The sequence below is a fragment of the Anguilla anguilla genome, chromosome 18, assembly GCF_013347855.1.
Source record: "Anguilla anguilla isolate fAngAng1 chromosome 18, fAngAng1.pri, whole genome shotgun sequence".
NCBI lineage: Eukaryota > Metazoa > Chordata > Actinopteri > Anguilliformes > Anguillidae > Anguilla > Anguilla anguilla.
In genome coordinates, this window is record NC_049218.1 from 4,775,933 (window position 1) to 4,799,007 (window position 23,075).

General features: G+C 50.6%; 1 protein-coding gene across 1 annotated transcript in view; it reads left to right on the forward strand.

The window, feature by feature from the left end:
* The window catches only part of ttc27 (tetratricopeptide repeat domain 27), a 97,245-nt gene that overhangs the window by 52,632 nt on the left and 21,538 nt on the right, over positions 1-23,075 (forward strand). Inside the window, exons 10-12 of the mRNA XM_035401156.1 lie at positions 1,539-1,652; positions 16,107-16,202; positions 19,836-19,958. Coding sequence (XP_035257047.1) covers positions 1,539-1,652; positions 16,107-16,202; positions 19,836-19,958 — 333 coding nt within the window. The remainder of the gene's footprint in view (positions 1-1,538; positions 1,653-16,106; positions 16,203-19,835; positions 19,959-23,075) is intronic.

Consider the following 23,075-nt stretch of genomic DNA (forward strand, 5'->3'; position numbering starts at 1 on the left):
GGGTGAGTAACGAGTCCCCGCTAGTGACAGGAAATGCTCAGCCACTTCCTGCGCGGAGCCGAGGGGAACTCTTCCCGCCCTGCCGTGGAGCCGTCCAATCCCAACGCCGTCCTCACAGCGCCATCATCATGGCGATGGCTCCATTGACTTCATCAACGGTTGTTGAGAAGAACCGTCTCCTCCCACGTCTGCTTTTCAGCCAGTGGCAGAGAGCCAGTTGCTTTGATATCGGCGATATTTGTCTGTGGCATTTTGTGAATGAAATAATCATAAAACAGTGTTTTGTCCTGTGGTGTCTTTGGATAGGGGCGACATAGCTCAGGAGGTAAGACCGATTGTCTGGGGTTGCCGGTTCAAAACCCGCCCTGGGCGTGTCGAAGTGTCCTTGAGCAAGACACCTAACCCCTAACTGCTCTGGCGAATGAGAGGCATCAATTGTAAAGCGCTTTGGATAAAAGCGCTATATAAATGCAGTCCATTTACCATTTACCATTTACCATGGCGCTCAGTCTGAAGCTGTTGGATTTGGGATTTTTGGTTCTCGTGTTCCATTTTAAATGGCAGTTTTTTTTTTCATCTCATGCGGTTCTATTTTTTCCCGCAGTGGTCGTGTCTGAGTGTTTTTTTTTTTCCTTTCTTAACCTTTTTGTTATTTTCCTTATTTATTTATTTTTTTACTAGTTCCAGGTCTGTGGCAAACTGAAATGTCAATGAATGGATTAATGAATGAAACATTCATGAATATCAACATTGTTTCAAAACCAAAGTCTTGGAGTACTTAAGAGCAGACTGCATTCATTACTTGTGGAGGAACTGTGGAGGAAAAAAAAAGTTTACAGGCTAATTTACCCACCAAAGTGTTTCCAAATTTCAAGTGTTGTGATTTAATCCCAAAAAGAAAGATTGTAAAAATGTTTTTTCCTTTTGGTGAGTCAGAGGGAAACTGCTTCATGCAATATTTGATACTTGTTTGGGGGAAAGAAACCGAATTTTTGCAAACTCTTGACTTATTTTGTTTATATATGCCAGTTTTATTTTTTCAGTGGTAAATCATCCAGATTTTAGTGATTTGATCTGCACGCTCTGGAGTTCTACAGTGACTCATCTTTCTCCTGCTCTCTGCTGCATTTCATTTAGTCACAGCTCAGGTGTAACTTGGTAGAAGTAACTTGAAACCCACTCACAGAAATAATTTGTGGCTGCATAAATATTGAGCTTCTGTGTGTGTGTGTGTGTGTGCGCGTGTCTACGCGTTTGCTCTTGTGTGTGTGTGTGCGTGTGTGTGTGTGTGTGTGTGTGTGTGCCTGTGTGCGTGTGCGTGTGTGTGCGCGCGTGTGCCTGTCTGTGTGTGCGTGCGTGCCTGCGTGTGAGTGAGAGTAAGAGTGTGTATTGTGTGCACAGAACATGGTGTGTGGGGAGTGTCAGGTGTCCATGTCGCTGTGTACAGTGGGTCTCGGTCCTGCGTACTTGCTATGTGTTGTGTGACAGAGTAGTCCTGGTCTAAGGCGTTTGACACGTTCCCCTCTGTCTCTCCACAGTGTCTGCTGTCCCAGCCCAAATTCTGGGCCGTGGAGGTGACCGCGCTGAGCCTGAGGACCCGGCTGGAGCGGGGCAGCTCTCGGAGGGTGGAGAGAGCCATGATGCAGACACAGGTAACGCTGAGCCCCAAAAAAGACTGGAGAAACAGTGGCCACATACCTGATACCCACACACTGCGGGTACATAGTACATGCTCACCTGATACCAACACGCACTCCAGTAACACGCCGCGTTACGTTATATTTCCGTATTTAACAGATGCTCTTATCCAGAGTCACTTGCACTGATTAAATTTTTGCATCCGGTGCAAAATGCACCAGGATGTTTTACTGACTGTAAACTGTAACTGCACTGGCAGTGCCCCCGCTGGGATTCAAACCCGCACACCCTTTGAGTTACAAACCCACTTCCCTAACTGTTATACTACACTGCTGCCTATGCACTGTATAGAGACCAGAGAAACGCAGTGTGTGTGTACGTGCCTGATGACAGCACACACTGCGGAAATGTAATAAATGAATCTGAATTCAGTGCGGTGAGCAGGTAGTTTACCTGACTGCTGTATGTGCTTTAAAAAAAAAAAAGGCTCCCAGACAAAACAACCGAAATCTTTTTATCGTTTCAGAGAATAATTTTTAAAAAAAAAGGTTATAAATTCAGGCGCACATGCCTGTCCCGTAACTCACGGTCGTACCCCGGGCCAGCAGTCGTCCCGTTTGGCCTCGTTTGACGGAATGTTCTCTCTCTCTCTCCCGCCCGTGTTCCGTCACCCTCGGCCGCCACGCCCACAGGCAGACGGGCCCACAACAAAGCCCTCCCCTCATCATCTCCGCCACGCTTTGTTTTTGCTTGTTTTTTTTTTTGGAAGGGACATTAACAAGACAACCAGGTCTTTGGAGCACATCTAATATCAGTGACTTACCCCTGAATTCTGGAATCCCTGAAATCATGATTCCGAAGCAGCTGAACACATTGGAAGCAGAGAGACCCTTGCGGTCATACATGGGGGGCGGGTTGGTCCCTGTACCCCCCCCCTCCTCCACACGCCCCCCCCCCCTTTCCTCCCCACCTGTGGCGGGCTCCTGGCAGTATATTTGTCACGGTGTCTGTTACTCTGCAGCCGGGGGGGGAAATGGCGGGCGGTTAAAGCTCCTCTCGGGTGATTTAGTGGCGGCTGGCGGTGGCAGCGGCTCACCAGCGCGCGGCCCTACTGCTCCCCGTCACAACAAAGAGTCCTGGGGAACGACGTCTCCCCCCCGCCCCCCCCCCCCCCCCCCCCCCCCCGCACACTGGGTGGGGCGTCAAGGAGAGAGGGATACCTCCACCCGTATACACGCCTTCATGCCAGCCTACCCTCACCACCCTGCCCTCCCCCCCCCCCCACCCCAGAGCACCGCGGTCGTCCTCCGAGTCCTGCAAGGCAGTCTGGGAGTAATTTATGCGCCGGGGTTCGCTCTCGGCCTGGGAATGACATCACTGTTTGCGCGAACAGCCGCTCGCGGGCTCCCGCCACAGCACGCCGCCCCAGGTGCTTCCAGGCTGTCTGAGCCGAGACGGGCGGGGTCAGCGACCGGGGTGGGGGGGTGGGGGTTTGGGGATGGGGGAGGTGGGGGCGGGGGGTGTCCAAAGCCAGGGTGTGAAACGTTGGAGCTGGGGTGGCCCGAGCAGGTCTGTTAGCGGAGCTCAGGTACAGGGGAAGGAGGGAAAAAGGCTGATTGTTCACATTAAATGTATTAATTTATTTTCCCCCTGAGTGATATGGAGGAATCGTGTGCACAAAGCGGATCTGACACCCCGTCAAAGGGACCCCCCCACAGGAAGCTTCATCGGGAGCGAATCCACCCTCACGTCACAGCGGCGAGAGAGACGTCCAGCTCGCTGATCTCGCCGCTGTCACCAGCTCTACCGCTGCCCGCACTTTACCCCCCCCCCCCCCCCCCCCCTTATCTAGGGGGATGCCGAATTAGAGCGAACCACACGGACTTCCCATTTTTCTCTCTCTCGTTTATTCGTTTATTTTTTTACTCCTCCTTTCTGCAAGCGCTTGACGAGTTAAAACTCTTTGCCGCCGTCTGAGGCGTTAAAGAGTCTGAAGTGTTGTTTGTTTGTTCCGGACTCTAATGAACTTGACGGGGAAGCGATGGCGGTTGGTCTCGCGGAGCCGGGAGTTTGGCTTTCCTCCCGTTCGCCGCTGCTTCCCTTCCCTCAGACCGTCAGGGCCCGTCTCCGTTTTCCCACCGCAAATAAGTCTTCCAAAACAATATGAAGTCATGTTTTTTTTTTTTTTTAATTTTTTTTTAAACACTCCCTGGAAATAGTAAACTCATTCACCTCGTTGCTCTTCTTCAGTTTCTTCTTCTCTTGTTTTGAACCCTGTCACCGCCTGCCAGACCGCCGGTGTTGTCGGTCTCCTGTTGTAAACACACGTCAGCCCAGCGATCTCAGAAAACTAAGGGAATGCCCTCACTGCAGAAACCGCTTTCAGGATTCAAACAAAACAGGATTCTTGGTGTGTGTACATTTTTTTTTCTCTCTCTCTCTCTCACCACTGAGTGTCCCAGAAGACATGTCACAATGTGCCGTCCTGCTCCCAGAATGACTGACACTATGTCCCTTTGGGTTTGGAGGAAGGATGTGGATGGGAGATGCTCTTTCTTGCCGAAGTGGCGTTGACCTGTAGGGGGCAGTGTGTCTTCTAGCCTGAGTAGAATCAGGGTAATTTGGCGCACTGCTGTGTGAATTTCATTTGCTTGAAAGGTCCCACGGAACTTCTTTCAAAGAATAGGAGGTGCCTGTTTCTTCGTAAAAGCCAAGCCATCTAACCATCCCCTCGTCTTATTGGCTGAATAACACCGTCGGTTTTGTAAAGTAATTAAAGCTCATTGCAGTGGGACACTTGCAGATCAGTGGAAGGGTAGGTAAATTTATTTGTAGTTGTTCCCGTCTGGAACATCTTGTACTGGCAGGACTGTTGTTGTGCGTTTGTCACATAGTTGCTGATTACGTCTGCTTGTAGGTAGAAGTTGGATCGCTTTCAAAAAAAAACAGAAAAAGCAGTTGAGAGCCACAGATCTCCCTGCTCACTGTGTGGCTATGTCCTCCTCTCTGACTCCACTTCTGCATGAACAGGGTGTGTTTGCAGACAGTTGCCTTGTTTGAATACCACAGTGGAATTGTTTGGAATGAGGCTTGAAATGTACAGCCAGAGAATTTTCTTTCTTTTTTCTCGATTTCTTTTTTTCTTCGAAAAAATAATTTCATGCCCAAACGTGGTTGCTGTGTACATGTCCAAATTCCCCACCCTAATTTGGAATGTTCAAGCTGTCCCCAACCGCAGCCGCGTTCATGCGCCAAACCCCTGTGCGGGAGAGAGTGTGGTCATCCGTGGTTCTCCTCTGAAGCAAGTGATGTCATCGCACTTCATTTTTTTTTCCCCACATCGCAGACTACTGCTAAGCTCGCACGGAGTGGAGTCAAGAGACCAGACCAGGGTCAAATACGTATTTGTTTTGGATTCAAGTAATTTTCTACGCTTTACTGATCTTGTCTGGCGTATCGGAAACCAATGAATTACTCTCAAACCCCGCCTTCTGGTCATATTGGCAGGCTCGGTTACACAAGGCAAGATCAATAGAGCACAGAAAAGTATTTGAATCCACGTATTTGACCCAGGTCTGGTCAGAGCAAGATCTGTCATAATGCGGCTTTGATGCGCAGTCCGTCGGCGCCTCTGTCGTCCAGCAGGGGGCGCTAGAGATCGATGAGAAGTGGCCCCCTGACCCAACCGAACCCTGCCATTCCCTGGTGGGCGCAGTTGGTAATTGTGTGTCGCTCTGTGGGGAGCTACTGGCCCACGGTCAGCAGTGCCGACCCAGTCCGGGTTCGATCCGTACAGCACGGCACCGCACGCTGGCTGAACTGATTGAGCCGCCCAGCACCCGGGCCAGCGGGTTTCCAACATATCATCAGCTGAACTGTGGGAGTTTGAGTGGACTTTCCTGAGCTGTGAGACGGGAAATCCACGGGAGGCTCCGGCATGTTCCGGGAACCAGTGCGGCTCAGGTGTGGCACTGATAGATATTGTGAATATGTGGACTTCTTGGAAAATATAATAAGTATTGTTGACAGCAAGTTTTTTTTATTTTATTTGTTTTTTTTTAATATATTGCAGTATTGGAAAACTGCAACAATGTTTGTATTTCCCCAATATCATTTCAAGTGTTGAAATATCGCGTGAACATTTCATTTCAGTGTCTTGCAGTATATTCTGTCTCCGGTCAGGCGGGTTTGTTTTGATCACTGGCTGCCCTTGGTGTGCATCTGTGCACCGCCCCATACTAGCATCTGCAGTACCCAGGAACATCGATCTCTCCGCATGTGGGGGTGTGTGCATTAGTCATGCATCTGGGGTCTTTTTGGAAAGAAATACACACAAACCTCCCCGTGGATTTGCACCGATAAAAATCCCCGCTGTTGATTTTCCTGCGTCGTTATTGTAATCCGAAGTGCTTTGCGGCGCGTTAATATAGCCAGCCCACTGGCGGAGTGTCTCTTTTTGGATACTCTTCTCTTGTCGGCCATTTTGTGGACTGGAGAACAGAATGAAAGGGATCGCGGCTGGCGGCTGCTTTCCCTCCGTTTGTCATCGGTCTCGGTTTTCACTCCCGAGTTGACTGAGCTTCTCTCGTGTCTTCGGGTCTACGCTGTCCGCTGGATGTATCCTCCTCCAAATGCTGTCGTCCCTTTTTTAATCCCCACCGTGGATATTCATCACAACCTTCTGGTCACTGCAACATGCGCTGTCAATACAAAAGACCACAGACTAGCGTGGTGCTTACCTCTCTGTCAGTACAGAAGACCACAGACTAGCGTGGTACTTACCTCTCTGTCAGTACAGAAGACCACAGACTAGCATGGTACTTACCTCTCTGTCAGTACAGAAGACCACAGACTAGCGTGGTACTTACCTCTCTGTCAGTACAGAAGACCACAGACTAGCGTGGTACTTACCTCTCTGACAGTACAGAAGACCACAGACTAGCGTGGTACTTACCTCTCTGTCAGTACAGAAGACCACAGACTAGCATGGTACTTACCTCTCTGTCAGTACAGAAGACCACAGACTAGCATGGTACTTACCTCTCTGTCAGTACAGAAGACCACAGACTAGCATGGTACTTACCTCTCTGTCAGTACAGAAGACCACAGACTAGCATGGTACTTACCTCTCTGTCAGTACAGAAGACCACAGACTAGCGTGGTACTTACCTCTCTGTCAGTACAGAAGACCACAGACTAGCGTGGTACTTACCTCTCTGTCAGTACAGAAGACCACAGACTAGCGTGGTACTTACCTCTCTGTCAGTACAGAAGACCACAGACTAGCATGGTACTTACCTCTCTGTCAGTACAGAAGACCACAGACTAGCATGGTACTTACCTCCGAAATGTGAATTTCCATATTTTCGGTTTTTGGCGCATTTCCTCTCAACTGCCCCCCCGCCGCACCCCCCCCCCATCTTTTTTTAACAGGCACTTTCTTTGCGGCAACCACCATTATCTATTTGGGAGAGCACTGACAAGTATGTACGCCCCTGATGTGATGTCACAGTTCATTAGCAGCTTGAGTAAATAGTCTGTGGGGCTCCTGATTGGCCAGCGGGGGCCAGTCCTGGTGAACGATGAGGCGTGTTCTTCCCTGATCACTGAATCTCCCTTGGCAACCCCACGGACGATTATGGGCTGCCCAGCGTGGTCAGGATTCGATAACTGAACATTGGGCCCATCCTCCCACTGCAACAGCGCCTTACCTGGATGAGCCACTCAGTAGCACCCCCCCTTTCCTTTTTGGTTTGAGTCACAGGGCAGTCCTGTCCTTTAGACAAATAAACAGACGCAGCGGTGTATCCAGGAAGATTGGGCTCAGGCGTAGTTTCGGTATTGTCACCACAGTGGGGGCCGGTTGCTCCGTTTTTTTTTCTAATAAGATTCCGATCACGGCAAGCGTCAGAAGCGCGTTTTCTTATACGTTAAATTGGATTTGTGAGAACGATCGATAACGTCCGTGAGATTGAGTCGGAAAGCTTTTTTTTTACGTTCTCGGTATGGCGGGTTTAAAACATCGGCGAGGCGCAGGGGCAGTCAATTTAAAAGTTTGAAAAACAGGTGGGAGTGCAAGCGAGCGTCCATCCATTTCCTGGTGTTGTTTCACAGGGCCCGGCACCAATAATAAGTAATTCCATTAAACAAGTAATTCGACGGAAACATTTTCAGAGTTATAAACGCGGTAATGGGGAAAATTCTTCACTGATAAAGAAGTACATGCTGTTGGTTGGGTTTATCCCGGTAAGCTGTAATTAGCTATTTGTATTCATAAAGGTCACCCCGGTGTAATTCAGACTGAGCCGTTATTGTTGATTAATGATATGACTCGTCCACCTCCGCCCCGATCTGTTTGCCTCATTGTTTCACAGGCATAGGTTCCTGTTGAGCCATCGGTTCTTATTCAAGCACATGGCTTTTAAACATTTTTGTTCTGTGGAATTGGGGGGGAAAAAAAAGCTGTATCATGGTGCGTCAATCGTAAAACTGTTCAAGTGTCCAGTTCCACAATCTACTTGTTGTGAAAATGCATTTGTTTTTCCCTGTAAAACTTCTACACATATCTCCAGTTTAACTTCTGAAGGGGACAACAAAAGATTGTTGTGGGCAGCCAGATTACATTAGCATAGCAGCAAAAAAAAAAAAAAGAATCTGCTCAATTGGGGTGCAAAGAATTAGCTTTAAAATGAGTAATATTTGAATGTCTGGTGCCTTTTGTCAGTTGGTGCTCTCTCATGGCCAGCTTTGAGGCTACCTTGTGCGGGTGGGAGGGACAGTTTGAGCTGAAGCCTTGTGATTGGCTCAACAGCTAAGCTTTGTGATTCTGTCGGTCAGCAGTATGCCTCTATATGATTGCATCATTCATTGTCCTCGTATATGACTCTGTCGAGGACGTCTTGGATTGCTTTACATTTCATATATTTCCCGTCAGGCGGACTAAAAGAGGCCCTGGACCCTAGCTGGTCCTACTGACGAGAGTTCTTTTCGGTTCGTGAGCCCTGCCTCGGCGAAGCTAATGGCGAAAATTCCAAAGAAGCAGGTTTCCGTCGGCGTGGCTATCGCAGAAACACCCGCGAAAAAAAAAAAAAAAATGAAGTCTTCTAATGAAGTCTTCCGTCCTGTGACCCGTTTCGTCCCCCTGTGCACCCTGACCTCCTCCGAAATCCATCTGTGTCCTGCATGCCGCCCCCCCCCCCCCAAAACCCTCCAACCCCCACCATCGCACTGTAAATCATTATTGTCCTAGATTTCTGTCTTACTTTAGTGGCTTTACCAGTGGAAAGGTGAAAGGTCACGGCAGTATTTATGAGCCCAAGGCGGTTCTGGACTTCAGGTTCCACAAATGTTTTTTTTTCTGATCTCATCTTGCCCAGCTCAGCTCTGCGAGACGTAGTATTTGTCAGATCCGTTAGTCTGCAGAGGGTTTTTCTGTCAGTTTCCCTAGTGGGCAGTATGTCAAGTTCTCCAGGTCTTTTTTTTTTTTTGCACAGACAGGAAAGCGATGGGGCCTCCAGGTATCGAGCGCTATGCTAGCAAAAAAGATGTAGTGTGGAGTTAAAATACTGTAGTGTGGGGTTACAAAGCTGTAGTGTGGTGTTAAAATACTGTGGTGTGGGGTTAAAATACTGTGGTGTGTGGTTAAAATGCTGTAGTGTGGGGTTAAAATGCTGTAGTGTGGGGTTAAAATACTGTAGTGTGGGGTTAAAATACTGTGGTGTGTGGTTAAAATGCTGTAGTGTGGGGTTAAAATACTGTGGTGTGTGGTTAAAATGCTGTAGTGTGGGGTTAAAATACTGTGGTGTGTGGTTAAAATGCTGTAGTGTGGGGTTAAAATACTGTGGTGTGTGGTTAAAATGCTGTAGTGTGGGGTTAAACTACTGTGTTACTCAACTCTCCTAAAATTTCTGGATTAAAATCGGACTTGTTTCTATACCAGCCTGAAGCATTAATGCTTTGGCAGTCTTATTTTCCTTTCTTTTTGAACGCTAAAACATTTTTGTAAGTCCGTCAGTTCCTGCAGCCTCCTCCATTGGTTTGGGAGGGTCAGCGTTGCTTGTACGGTCTCCGAAAACACATGGAGCCAGCCGCCACCTCGTCTTACCGCCACGGTTCAGATTCCAAGCCGTGGACCCCTTCGCTGGCTTCCAGTTCTCTGAAACCTTTATTGGTGGCAAACGAGGCAGCGTTCATTTATCTGTTTGTTATATACATGTGCTGCATTGTTCAGTAGCGATCCGTTGTAGAATGAGCTCCCGTGTGTAATGTTCGACACGGAACTGGTTTTTCTGAGACCTTGTTCTGTCAACTTAAAAATGTTGAATTTTTTTTTTGAACAAACATTTTTTTTGAAAAAAAGCACTTCTGGCATTTTGATTCTTTGCAGTTCCTCTCTTGGCTGTCAGGGCTGGGAAAACTCAGTTGAATGTCTTGTCATTAGAGGCGAGAAGTTGGGAAAATCAGACCCTGGTTGTGAGGCACAGGCTCCGTAAAACAAAATCCATATTACAAACGAAATTAATTTCTGCCAGAAGCAAAATTTCAAAACGGAGTGAAAACCAGCCCTGCTTTCTAAAGCAATCCCAATGATCAGTACACAATAATAATTTGTTTGTTTTACTATATATATATATATATATAGTAAATACATTCAGTCTTTCGTTTTCTAAATGGCTTTGCCCACGCTGTGTAAAAATCCTGGCTGATATTACCATTACGATGCTTACATGATTTTAATTTGTTTTTTATCACAGTTGTATTGTTTGTGTGTGTGTGTGTGTGTGTGTTTACGGTGCTTCTAATGTTATTTATAACCCGGTCCGCGAAATGAATTGGCCATCAGGGACAGTGAGGATTTATTGAATTGAATTGAACTTTTTGTGGCGCGTGATTGGTGGGTGTAATAATGGGGAAGAGGAAATGAGACTCAGTGAGTGTTTGTAATGTCATAACGACAGAGGCACACCACCCTGCAGTAAAACAAACAGCAGTGGCTTACCGTAAAATACGGAACGAGCTCGAGAGTAATTGAATTTCATCTTTTGTTCCAGCTGCAAATTGTTGTTTTTGTTACAGTTAGCTGGTTATTACCAATGCAGTTGTATGACTAGCTTTTATATGCGTTTTTTCTATTTGGGTTTTTTTATGAAATTGTATATTTTCAATTGCATCTTTTGTTGGATTAGATTTTTAATAATTATTATAATATTGATAATGCCTGTTGAAGAAGCAGATTGACAGTGAAGAGCATCTTGACATCACTCTTCATGCCAGATCCGATGTTGTAAAGGTGAAAGCATTGAGAGACTTTGTCGTAAAAATATTATGTCATCCTATGTTGTCCTTTGAAAGTAGCCTTGTGGAGCCTGACAGCCATATTAAACCTGTTATTCACTTTCATGAGTGCACAGATGTGACTTTTCACGACAGAAGACCAGACGACCGATTTATGTCAGCGGCTTGTAAACTCCTTGAGGACCAGAAACATATTGTGATGGTTAAGGTTTTTTATTTTTTTATTTGTTTGTCTCGATGAGATCCTTTCATGATCGTGCTCCTTTGTGAGTTCGTCTTGCGCTGCTCATCTAAACATGAGTCTGACCGGCAACTGTCCCCGTGTTCCCACAATGCATTGTTTCCTGTCTGAGGTCAGCGGCAGACAAAACACTAAACTGTTCCTGCCATACAGAGTCCCCTTTCATGTCCAAGAGCATGACAACCTGGGTGGTATAAAGCTGGCTTTTCCCCTCTGGTCAGCCAAGAGTCCATGGCCACCAGAATGCTGGCTAGTCTTTATTGTGCACACTGTATTGGACTAATCCCACTTTTAACCCACTGTTGTGGAGAGTATGGAGATCAGAGTAATGCACTCTATTCCCATGTAAGATCATTGCTTTTTTTTGGACACCTTTGAGCATACACGATGGTTTGCAGTGCGCTCGGGGGAATGTCCGTGAGTCCGATCATTCTACAGCTCTCCACGGCTCAAATATGGAGGAAGGATTACAAGATTGTCCCACTCTCACTTTGGAGACTTCATGTTTACCTCAAATGAAAAAAAAAAATTTTTTTAAGGGGCCTTTATCTGGGTCGTGAAGGAGGGTTGAGTTTGAGGGACATTGTGTGTAGCTGCGAGAATTCAGACTGGCCAGCACCTGATTGGCTGCTGTGTTAGCCAGTCGGAAGGAGGGTCAGAGCTGGCAAGACCTCATCATAGAAGGCAGACTTCTCCGGCCGACAGTGACCGCACAGCTTATCCAATGGAGAATTGGAGGAACTTTTTTTGCAGTATTTCATATTCCCAAAAGGGAGTTTAAAAAAAAATGGATGTAAAAATTGGTTGCAAGAAAAATCTCCCCAGAAATGATAAAGCTAGTTGACCGTTTGACCTTTGTGTAGTTTTCGGATTCCGGTTCGGTCTGACCGAACGGGGCGTGCAAGTGCTGGGGTAGTACAGCGGGTCTTTTTGCAGCTCTGTGATTGGCTGATTGGCTCTGTGAGTCCGCTGGTATTCGTAGCGGCGTTCGTACATTACGTTACATTACATTACATTACGTTACATTACATTACAGGCATTTGGCAGACGCTCTCATCCAGAGCGACGTACAACAAAGTGTATAACCGTAACCAGGAACAAAGTGTGTCGAAAACCCTAGAGAGAAGTAGTGCATTGTTTTCACGCTCCAGTGAACGTGTCACACTAATGCCATCGAGTCACCGGCATCGTTCACACTGCACAGTCATTGGCTCAGAAACAGGCCGCAGACAAGCCTGCTCCAAGGCAGAACGGAAGCCTGCTTTCTGACAGGACGTCCCGTTTCGAGGAACAGTTCACCCAAAAATGTCAAGCAGAATCATCTGTAACTGTTCTTTACGTGATTATACAAATGCCCAGGGCACAACAAATTTGATAACTCGCTTCGTTAGGTCATAGTATTTAGACAAATTACTCCTGGGGGGGAACTCTGATCCTATTTAATACAGTAAAGTACATGTGCAGTGACATTCATGATCAGGGTTACTTGCCGTTCTGTTTACGATTTCAGAATCTGTACGAATGCGGGCGCTGGTGCTGTGTCAGTGGAGCAGTTGGGCATGTCAGTATGATGTGTTTGTCTTTTAAACTTTATCCTGAATGACATTTTGCACAGCCATGTTCGTAGTTCCCTCTCGAGCTTCCGTAGTTCATTACGAAAATCAGTGAAATGCTAGTAAAACAACGGCGGATGGGAACTGTGTCCGTGTCAAATTGGAAAGGGTACATTTTTACAACTTAGGAAAGCAGTGTTTGTGCAGGTTAATAAACGTAACAGTACAACAGATGGAAATGAGCGTGGACGGTTTTTGCCTTTAATCCTGGAGGTAGTTTGCCTTGGACCAGCTACCTCCTGATGGAGAAGCAGGCAGGCTTGTGTGTACCAGTCTGTGTGGACAGCAGTCGGGCTGGAGGAGTCACTCATGCCAGTCCTGTTTGCAGGAGCCCACTGGCTGTGGAAGAATGAGATTAGTTCTCCCCCAACCCTCCGCAAATGAACCTTCGCTGGCCGTGCTGGAGGAAACCTGATTGCAACAAGCCAACCAGAAATGTAATTTCCGGACGAGTTTGGGCGGGAGGGGGGGGTCCTCCTCCCCCCCCCACCCCCCACCCCCACCCCCGATCTTTAGAACCGGCTTCTGAACCGAAGTCGGCGTCCTCGTGCCACTGGCAAGACGAGGCCAGGAGCTTGCATGACAAACAGGGTGCACGGGTGACGTAGCTGAATCCACGCGGGGTGGTGCAGGCTGGGAAATGCATTGGACCCCTCAGCCCCCCCCAAACCCCCTATCACCCCCATCTCCCCCATCTCCCCCTGCCCCAAAGCCTTCCCTAAAGTTATGCACCATCACTGTCATTGATGTCTGTAAAAAGCTGTCTAGAGGCATACGGTGATTGACATATTCCATTTTGCGTGTCCGTGTGGGGAAGAGTCTGAATGCAAGAGTGCCGAGAGCTTCCTGTAATCGTGACAGGTGATCAGAGCGCCCCCCCAACCCCCCCCACCCCCCCGCCAACCCCTGAATCCTCCCGCCACGTCAAGACGTCAATTTAGGTGAGAGACTGACAGAGCAGGAGCCCGGGGGCAGGTTGGGGTTTGGGAGGGGGGTGGTGTGGGGTGTAGGAAAGGGACTAACTGAACCATGAACTCCTTACATCCCCAATCTGAATGACAATGAAGGGAGGTGTTTGGCCTCTGCCGCCTTGTGTGTGGGGGGGGGGGGGGGCTGCCTGGTTACGCAGAAGCAGAATTTGAGTGTGCGATGCCCGCCATGCCACCCTATGAACCCCACCGGGCGCGGTGGTGGTGGTGGTGGTGATGGGGCACTGCTGACGCACGCTGGGCTGGTTTCAGGAAAGGGAATAAAACATTTCACGTGAGACGGAGTGAATAAATCTGCATGTCTGAGGAGAGGCCGGTTATGAGGCAGTCTCAGGGCCTCCTCCTGTTTTGGGTTCTCCTGCCACAGAGATTTCGTCCCCCTGGAGTCGCTCACCCTCTCAGAAATACATGCGCAAGAAACCCTGTTTTTTGAGGAGAGACTGTTGCTGTTTGGAGAGAGAAAAAAAAAATCAATAAAGCTTTGCTCTTCTGCCCCAGGAATGCACGCCTTTTTTAACACCGGTCTCTTCTGGCGATTCGAAGGTGGCACCGCTGAGCAACAGCCACTGTTTGTTGAATCTGAGCTGCTGGCAGTTGTGTATTATTATTTTTGGTGAAGCGCTCCCCCTCCCCTCCCCTCCCCTCCCCTCTGGGCTACCTGTAGCAGGCTATTAGCATCACTCTCTCTGACGTGCAGCAGAAAGCGTATTTATGAGGAAAATAGACTTTCTCACGGACGGCCGAGCACCGGCGCCCCTAAACAACGAGGTCTCCGATTTCGGAGCGACCGAAAAAATACTAATCTACTGCGGCGCGACCGCCGTCACCGCGCCGCATGACGTAGGCCGAGTTTCCCGGAAGCGATCGTTTGAATTGTGTTTAAAATGACTCCCCCCCACCAAACCCCCACCCCCCCTCCGTCCTCCCATGGGTGGGGGCGAGGGCCCGGGCTCCGCTTTTTCGGGTGCCTGTCTCGCCTCTATGCCGGAGCACCGGATTGTGACGGTCGTTTTTTTTAAAGCTTTCCCACCAGCCCTGAGCTCGGACGCGTCCCGCCTGTCGCCTCGCTTTCCGTGTTCTCCTCCAGGCGTTCCCGGCGTTCCCCGGAAGCGTTCCGTCTCGCGGACGTCGACCGGGACGAGCCGCCCTGGCGTGCGCATCAGCGGATCCGGGGATGTTTGGGGGGGGGGGGGGGGTGACGTCATCGGCACGGGGGGCCTTCTCTGACGGAAGCCAGGGGGATGTGTGGTGCTTCTGTCCCTCCCCCAAAGCGTTACCCACTGCTTTTTGGGCATGGACGCTAGGCTTGGCATGTCCGCACGTCACAAACAAATTTTCCTCGATGTTCGTAACGGGCTAAAGTTTTTTTCCCGGAAGGTACCGTTTAAGGAGCACCCCACGGCATCTCAGCGGACCTTTGCCCCAATTTCCATCTCATTTCCTGGATGAGCTCACCCAATCACGCCCCTCTGCCTGATAATTACTGGCCTGATCCTTATAATCTCCCCACAGATCTGTTCTTACTCACCGTCTCTGTTCAAGACCTCCCCGGGTCAGATGGGTAGCCCGGTCATTTCCAGTGGGACACAGGGGCTATAAATAAGGTTGTCGCAGGGGTGGTACTTTTTTTTTTCAAAAGCAGTACCTAAATTCTCCACATGAAAAAGTGCTGTTCTTCAAGAAGCGTATTGAGCTGGGTCCAATTAAAGCTATTTGCGAATGATTCAGTGAGGTTGGCACAGCCTGAATTATGCTTTGCGCCCACAGGAGCCTGTAGGAAGACTCGCCTTGCTGGCAGGGTGGGGGGGGCGGGGGACGGGAGGGGTGGGGGGGGGTAGGGGGGGAGGGATAATAATGGCTGGGATGATAACAATCAGCAAAGTCGTTTGTGTCTCATTTTGTAGCGCGGCAAGCGACTTCATTTAGCTCCTGTTCCCCGGCTATGCCAGACGCCCTTGCCCAGACCAATTTGAATGCTTAATGACGCTCACTTACCCATTTCTTTTCCCCCCCCTGGAGCAACAGTAAGACCTCATCATGGCCTAAAAGCTGCCAGGCCCCAGAGAGGCCCTGGTGTCCCGTCCCTGTCCCCTGCCCCTGGTGTCCCTCCTCGCCCCGCCCGTCCCTGTCCCCTGCCCCTGGTGTCCCGTCCCTGTCCCCTGCCCCTGGTGTCCCTCCTCGCCCCGCCCGTCCCTGTCCCCTGCCCCTGGTGTCCCGTCCCTGTCCCCTGCCCCTGGTGTCCCGCCTGGCCCCGCCCGCCCCTGGTGTCCCGCCCCTGTCGTCCCGCCCCTGTCCCCGGGCTGCTGGTAACCCCCCTCTCCTCTGTTCCAGACCCTGGTGGACTACTTTGAGGAGAAGGGCTCGCCGGTGTCGGAGAGGCTGAAGGTGTTCTACAGCTGCCAGGTGCCGACGCGCTGGGCTCTGCAGGTAACTGCCCCCCCCCACCCCCCACCCGGGGGTTTCCAACAGTCCTCTATGAGACGGGACGTCCGAATTTCGCGGAAAGATATACACGCGTCCCGTATGGCACCATTTTGTCCCAAAGTTTGTGCTTTGAGGAGTGAACAGGTTGCCCCTGCTGCATTTGTGAGCACAGCCACGATGTCCGCTGATCTCCCTGGTCGGGATTTAAGAATGTGCAGCTCAACTGCACCTGACCCCGTCAACTCACCCCGCTATCGCCCCCTCCCAGGGCTGATTATTGAGCCCCCCATCCCCCCTTCTCCCTCCCCTTCTCCCCCCCCCCCCCCCCCCCCCCCCAAAACAGGCCAGGATTAAAAATCTGCTTTGGCCGAGCAGGGGCAGTGTTGGGGCCCTTTGGCCCAAACCGCACGCGGCCCAGCCGATCCATCACCACGGCAACCCTGTAATGTGTAATTAGCCAGCGAGTCAGCGCTCTGATCTAATCTGCGCTCTGGAGCTCCAGCGCTACATCAGCGTCAGGCTGGGGGGGGGGGGGGAGAGAGCGCTGGGGGGAGAGAGAGAGTGCTGGAGGAGAGAGAGAGAGCTGGAGAGGAGAGAGCTGGAGGAGAGAGAGAGAGCTGGAGGAGAGGGAGAGAGAGCTGGTGGAGAGAGGTGGAGGAGAGAGAGTGAGCTGGAGGAGAGGGAGAGAGGTGGAGGAGAGAGCTGGAGGAGAGAGGTGGAGGAGAGAGAGAGAGGTGGAGGAGAGAGCTGGAGGAGAGAGAGAGCTGGAGGAGAGGGAGAGAGGTGGAGGAGAGGGATGGAGGAGAGAGAGCTGGAGGAGAGGGAGAGAGCTGGAGGAGAAAGAGGTGGAGGAGAGGGAGAGAGGTGGAGGAGAGAGAGAGCTGGAGGAGAAAGAGGTGGAGGAGAGGGAGAGAGGTGGAGGAGAGAGAGAGCTGGAGGAGAGAGAGAGAGAGCTGGAGGAGAGAGAGCTGGAGGAGAAAGAGGTGGAGGAGAGGGAGAGAGCTGGAGGAGAGAGAGAGGTGGAGGAGAGAGAGGTGGCTCAGGCCCGTGTGTGTGTGTGTGTGCGTGTGTGTGTGTGTGCGTGTTCATGTGTGCGTGTGTGTGTGCGTGCGTGCGTGCGTGCGTGCGTGCGTGCGTGCGTGCGTGCGTGCGTGCGTGCGCGCCAGCGAGAAAGAGAGAGAATTGCATCACTCTTGATTAAGGGAATTGTAACGCAGTGAGATTTGAACCTGCTGCCCTTAACGTTGCTTTCAAAGCGGCTTTGTTCCGGTCTCTCATCTGTGTGTTCAGAGGCTCAGTCGCTCTGAGGTTTCTCTCTCCAGCACAGAAATAGCTCCCATACAGTCGCTGTTGCTTAAAGAAATATCCATTTTTAAAAAAAACAATGGCTGAATTCGGTGAGCCACTCAGAAGCTTCCTACCAAGTTTAACGGAAAACTGCTTCTATTTGAAAGTAGCCCGTTTCCCTTTCTAACTTGGATATTTGTCCCTCCGAATTTTGAAGCCATCCGGTCGGTTTGACAGTAAACACTTTGTGTCGGGTTCCAGAAGAGGGTGAATGGCTTCGGTCACACTTCTGTTTCTCATCTCCTTAATTTATGTTTTTTTTTCTGGTGGCTGTAGTCATCGATTCCCCGCTCACTCTCTCACACGCCTGCCCCCCCCGCCCCCCCCCCCCACCACCACCACCGCCCCCGACCGCACCTGCATCCCCGCTGTACGTGGCCCTCTGCAGGTCCGCGTTCTCTGAAGGTGTTGTGTTCTGCATGTCAACCAGTTACCCCCTCCGCTCCTCTCCCCCCCCCCTCCCCTCCACGGCCCCCCCAGCCCCCCCCCTGAGAGCTGTGGCGCCTCCAGCCCCTGACAGCAAGCGACGGTAGCGCGGGAACAAAGGGACCAATCACAGCCAAGGGAATATTTGGAGGCGTGGGGCGGAGCCTGCGGCGCCTCGGTGACTCACTCCGCCGTGGAGAGATGTGCCCCGCATGTAACCATGGCGCTGCTGTGAGGCGTGGCTGGGGCGGGGCGGGGCGGGGCAGCAGGGGTGGACAGCTCTGGGTTCTCATTGTTACCTTTGTTTCTTTTTAATGCCCCCCCCCCCTCACACAGTCTTGGTAAAATGCTAGCAGAACCGTCCCGTCCTTTTTCCCTGAGGTGGATAAAAGATGCTGGAAGAGACGAGTGTGATACAGAATACCCAGAAGGCCGTTAAAAAAGCGGGGGGGTGGGGGGAGGGGTGGGTGAAAGCCCAGTTCGGCTGTTTTTCTTCCTCCCCCCACCCCCTGCTTGCCACAAGCCTCACGTTCTGCTTCACGCGCTGCTCTGGTCATGTGACCGGCGCCGGTGACAACAGGGAAATAAATCCCGGTTTATGACCACCATCGCCTCCGCGGGATGTGATTGGCCGACCCGGAAGGGACGGGGGACGGGGGACGGGCGGGGGGGGGCGTGTTAGTGGGGGAGGGAAAAGGAGGCGTGGTTCTCTGTAGGATTTATTCGATGACACCTGAAACAGCGATCAGGTTTTTTTACTTCTTTTTTTCCTTCTTTGTTAAGCTGGAGCTTGATAGATAAGGCAGCGATACACGACGGTTGCTCTTCTTCCGGAGATGCAGCGCCAGCAGTGACACGATTGGGGGTCAAAGGGGTCGTGTTAAAATTGCGGTTTTATTTTTCCAGCGTAGCGATCCTATCGGACGGCTCTTCCCCGCCCCCCCCAGAAAATTCCACTCAGAGCCCATCACTTACTTCAGCCGTGTTAATGCGTTCAGCCGATAAACAAACCAGCCCCCTCCTTCGCTTCCAGGTCCCTGTCCCCCTGCCCCCCCCCCCGCCCCATCTTTTTTTTTAAACTGTTTGCTGAGCTGAGGGTGCGAGGGGGGGGTGGCAGCCTCATGCAGTTAAACTGCATAAATGTAATTTATAATGAGCAGTGAATCACTTCGGAACGAAGGGTGCCTTCATGCAAATGAGCCTCTATTGTTACGGGTGCTGTCCCATCTCTGCAGAGTCCAAAACGGTGACACCCTGCAAAGCCGTCCCATTTCAGGGCACGAAAGGGCCCTTTTCTCTGCTCACGGATCCTGTAGGGGTCATTAACGTCCCTCTGTTCCTCCCTCCCTCCCTCCCTCCCCCCCCCTCCCCCCCCAATAAGCTTGGGTCCTCAGAGGTGTGTGTAGGTGTTCCCTGTACTCCGTATTTGTGACAGTCCTCTGGCACGTGGGCAAATCTGCGTGACCAGGCCGGGGATGGCTGGGGCTTTGTGGACATGGGGTTCTTTATTTACATTGTTTATTTTTTAATTATAATTGTAAATAATGTTTTTTTTTTTTTTTTTACCTGCTGCAGCTTGGTAATGTTAATGCTGCTTCCAACACATACATTGTTTTATGACTAGCAAGAGAATGTTTCTGTTCTGAAAATTACTGTTTGGAGACTTCAGTGAAGTTCTGAGTCAGGAAAAAAAACTGAAAAAATATATCTAGAAACATTTATTTATATCGAGGAATATAACTGACTCTGTTTTAAGCAGATATTAGGATGCATGTTTCCTGGTCATTTGTTGCTCAGTGTCATTGCTGTGATCAGGCGGTTGATGTAAATCTCCATGGCGATCCCCCCCCCCCCCCCACTCAGAGGCAGCTGGCCAGCCTCCTGATGGACCTGGGCTGCACCAGCTCCGCCCTGCTCATCTACGAGAAGCTGGAGCTGTGGGAGGACGCCGTCATCTGCTACGAGAGGATAGGGCAGCACGGGAAGGTAGGCGTGCCCCTGGCCCCGCTCGCCCCTCCCACCCCTGCTCCCTCACCCCAAACCTCCCCGCTAGCCCCTCTCGCCCCGAGCCCTGAGGAACAAGACCGCAGATACAGAACGACCAGGATGAGGTTAAAGAGTGGGGGCACAAGCACCTGCCCGCACACACACACACACACACACACTCGCACACATACACGCGCACTCGCGCACTCATACTCTCGCACACGCGTGGACACACACACAGGCTTGGTACCCATACACATTCATATCCACTGTCCATATCTTACACCTGCAAAATGATCTGTGCGAACTTGCATTGTGTAAGGCTGTTACACTGTGAGTCGATCAGGATAAGAGCTTCTCCTAAATTAATATGGTGTAGTCAATAAACTTACAAACTGCAAAACATCGCTAAAATATAAGCATGTGACAATGAAAAAATGAAGACCTTTCACCGTTACCCTTAGTTATCTCCAGGACTGGAGTCACTAATTTAAATTCAGTCCCCATTAGAACATCAGGGGCATTTTTTTGTCTATGAATTGAATATCAGTTCATTCTCAGAAACTGACAGCATTGAAGTGTAATTGACCCTCTACCCCTTCTGGGATAATGCTGATGTTAATTTAGAACATGGCAATTATTCATAGCGAAATAATAGAGGTGATGATGATAGTGTTTGTTCCAGTAACAGCATATTATTAACAGCCCGAAAAAACAAGAAGAAATTTCAATTGGGTTGTCCTTGAACACAAAGGCACTTTTAACAAGGGATTTTGATTGAAATGCAGAGTCACAGGTGAGTTCACACCCCATTCCATCATTATATGTTGTAGAAAGCTCTCTCATTTGCAGCATTATTACAGTATATTGCATTTCTGTATGGTTAGTTTCCTCCTGGAGACACATCTCCTTGTTTACCAGGCATGTATTGAGTACATTAACCCTTTAGATCCCAGAAAAAAGTGTGGGGGAAAAAAGGCTCCCGTAGGTCCTTGAGAAGTTTTTTCGTGAAACACGTCACTGATTAAAACGTACATTCGTCAAAGCTTTTCGATGAACGTGGCCTCTTTTAAAGTAGTCTGTAATCTGCTGGACCTTTCACTGCTGCCTAAAGAGAAAAGGTCTTTGACTCTGGTCTGCTATTTACACACACCCCCCCGCTGCCTTCCGTGCTGTAAGGGCCATTACTGACCGTGAGTGTTTGCCTGTGGAAGCGAAGCAGTGTAGACACAGGCCTGCTGCTGCCCTTCCTGGCTGTCTGTCGTGGCTGGGTATGGCCCGATCGCGTCAGGGCGATGGAACACCTGTGTCGAAGAGCTCTGAGACGAATCGTGGCGGCGCATTTCTGTTTTATCGTTATAATGAGCGACGGCAAAGTTCGGTCGGAGCCAAATTGACGTTGGTCTCCGAGAGATGCACTCCAGTGAAGTTACGTCAGGAACATCTGCTGTGTTTCTGCAGTGCTCTGAGTCCAGTTCTCTGGGCCCTTTCCCATTGGTTTTGTGTGTGTGTACATATGCGTGTATGTGTGTGTGTGTGTGTGTGTGTGTGTGTGTGTGTGAGTGTGTTTGTGTTCATACATACGTGTGCTTAACCGCCTGTTCTGCATGTCATTCACCCCTGAAAAAGGGTCGTTCTCAGCATGAACCACTAGGTTTTCGCTCACACACACGCACGCGTTCACTCAAACACACACAGACACACACACACGCACGCGTTCACTCAAACACACACAGACACACACACACGCACGCGTTCACTCAAACACACACAGACACACACACACGCACGCGTTCACTCAAACACACACACACGCACACGTTCACTCAAACACACACACACACACGCGTTCACTCAAACACACACACACACACACACACACACGCGTTCACTCAAACACACACACACGCACACACACTCAAATTAAATCCAGAGCATCTTTTGGCAGGTGTGTCGGACGTGCTTCCCAGCGTGACCCCTCTGTCTGGACCCTGGCTCGCCCCCCCCCCCCCCCCCCCCCCCACACACACACAGCGCCATCCCCTCGCTCAAGGTTGGGCCGAGCTGACCCCCCAAGCCGCCCGCTCCAAAAAACCGCAGGCCCTGCGCGTTAGTGTCCTGCGGGCTTTTCGTGCGCTGTATTAAATTACACCTTGTTCTGTCTCCCAATCTGATTACCGCAGTGCATGCTGGTCAATAAAAGCGAAACAGAGTGCCTCGCTCCAGTCCGCGCCAGCGCCCCGTGTAACACGATAAAAATGCGATGCAATCCATTTGTCTGGAGCGTTCTTTCTCCCCCCCCCCCCCCCCCCCCCCCCCAACGCTTCCATCCCCCCCCACCCCCCCCCCCACCCTCTGGCCGTCTCTGTGAAAGCGGGCCGCTCTGCCTGTGCTCTGCTTTCTGAGCGCGTTTTTATGTGAATGAAGCTGACCTGGGCGTGCGCCATCGAGAGAGAGAGAGAGAGAGAGAGAGAGAGAGCTGGAGATGTTTACCCTACCTGCCTTTAAAAAAAAGAAAAAAAGAAAAAGAAAAAAGAATTTTCCCCTCTTTTTTCGTAGAAGGACATTGTATGCGACGTGCCGTCTCCCCTGTCTGATGCAGCCATGCATCACTTTAATGCATCGGAGGGGATCGTTTTTCAGGATGCCGTGAGATTTTATCTGTCAGGCACGGAGAGAGAGAGAGAGAGGGAGGAAGAGGCTCTCTGTTTTCCTCATGTGTGTCGGTCTTATTACTGTATGAACCCAACACGCTACACCCCGTGTACGCTACGCGTCTCAGGCTGGGAAGCTGCGATTGGGGGAGCACGCTTCCCTGCGTTAGCCTCCCCGTGCAGCATGGGACGTCTCCCCCTCACGAGCGCCAACACCAAGCCCGACGTGCGAAATGTGCTCAGTGCCGCCGGAGGTCATAGCGGAGCGGAGGATCCATCGGGGGGGGGTAACCGCGCCCGAACGTACTGCCGACGCGGATTCGCGATTCCTTTCACGGAGAGGAGCGCTCCGAACCGCAGATGAATCGCGACGGCTTTTATGGGCTCTGCGACGGCTGCAGCCGTTTGCTGAAGTGATAGTGACAGCGTTTGACGTTTCTGTGCTTTGCCGGCCGAACGGGCT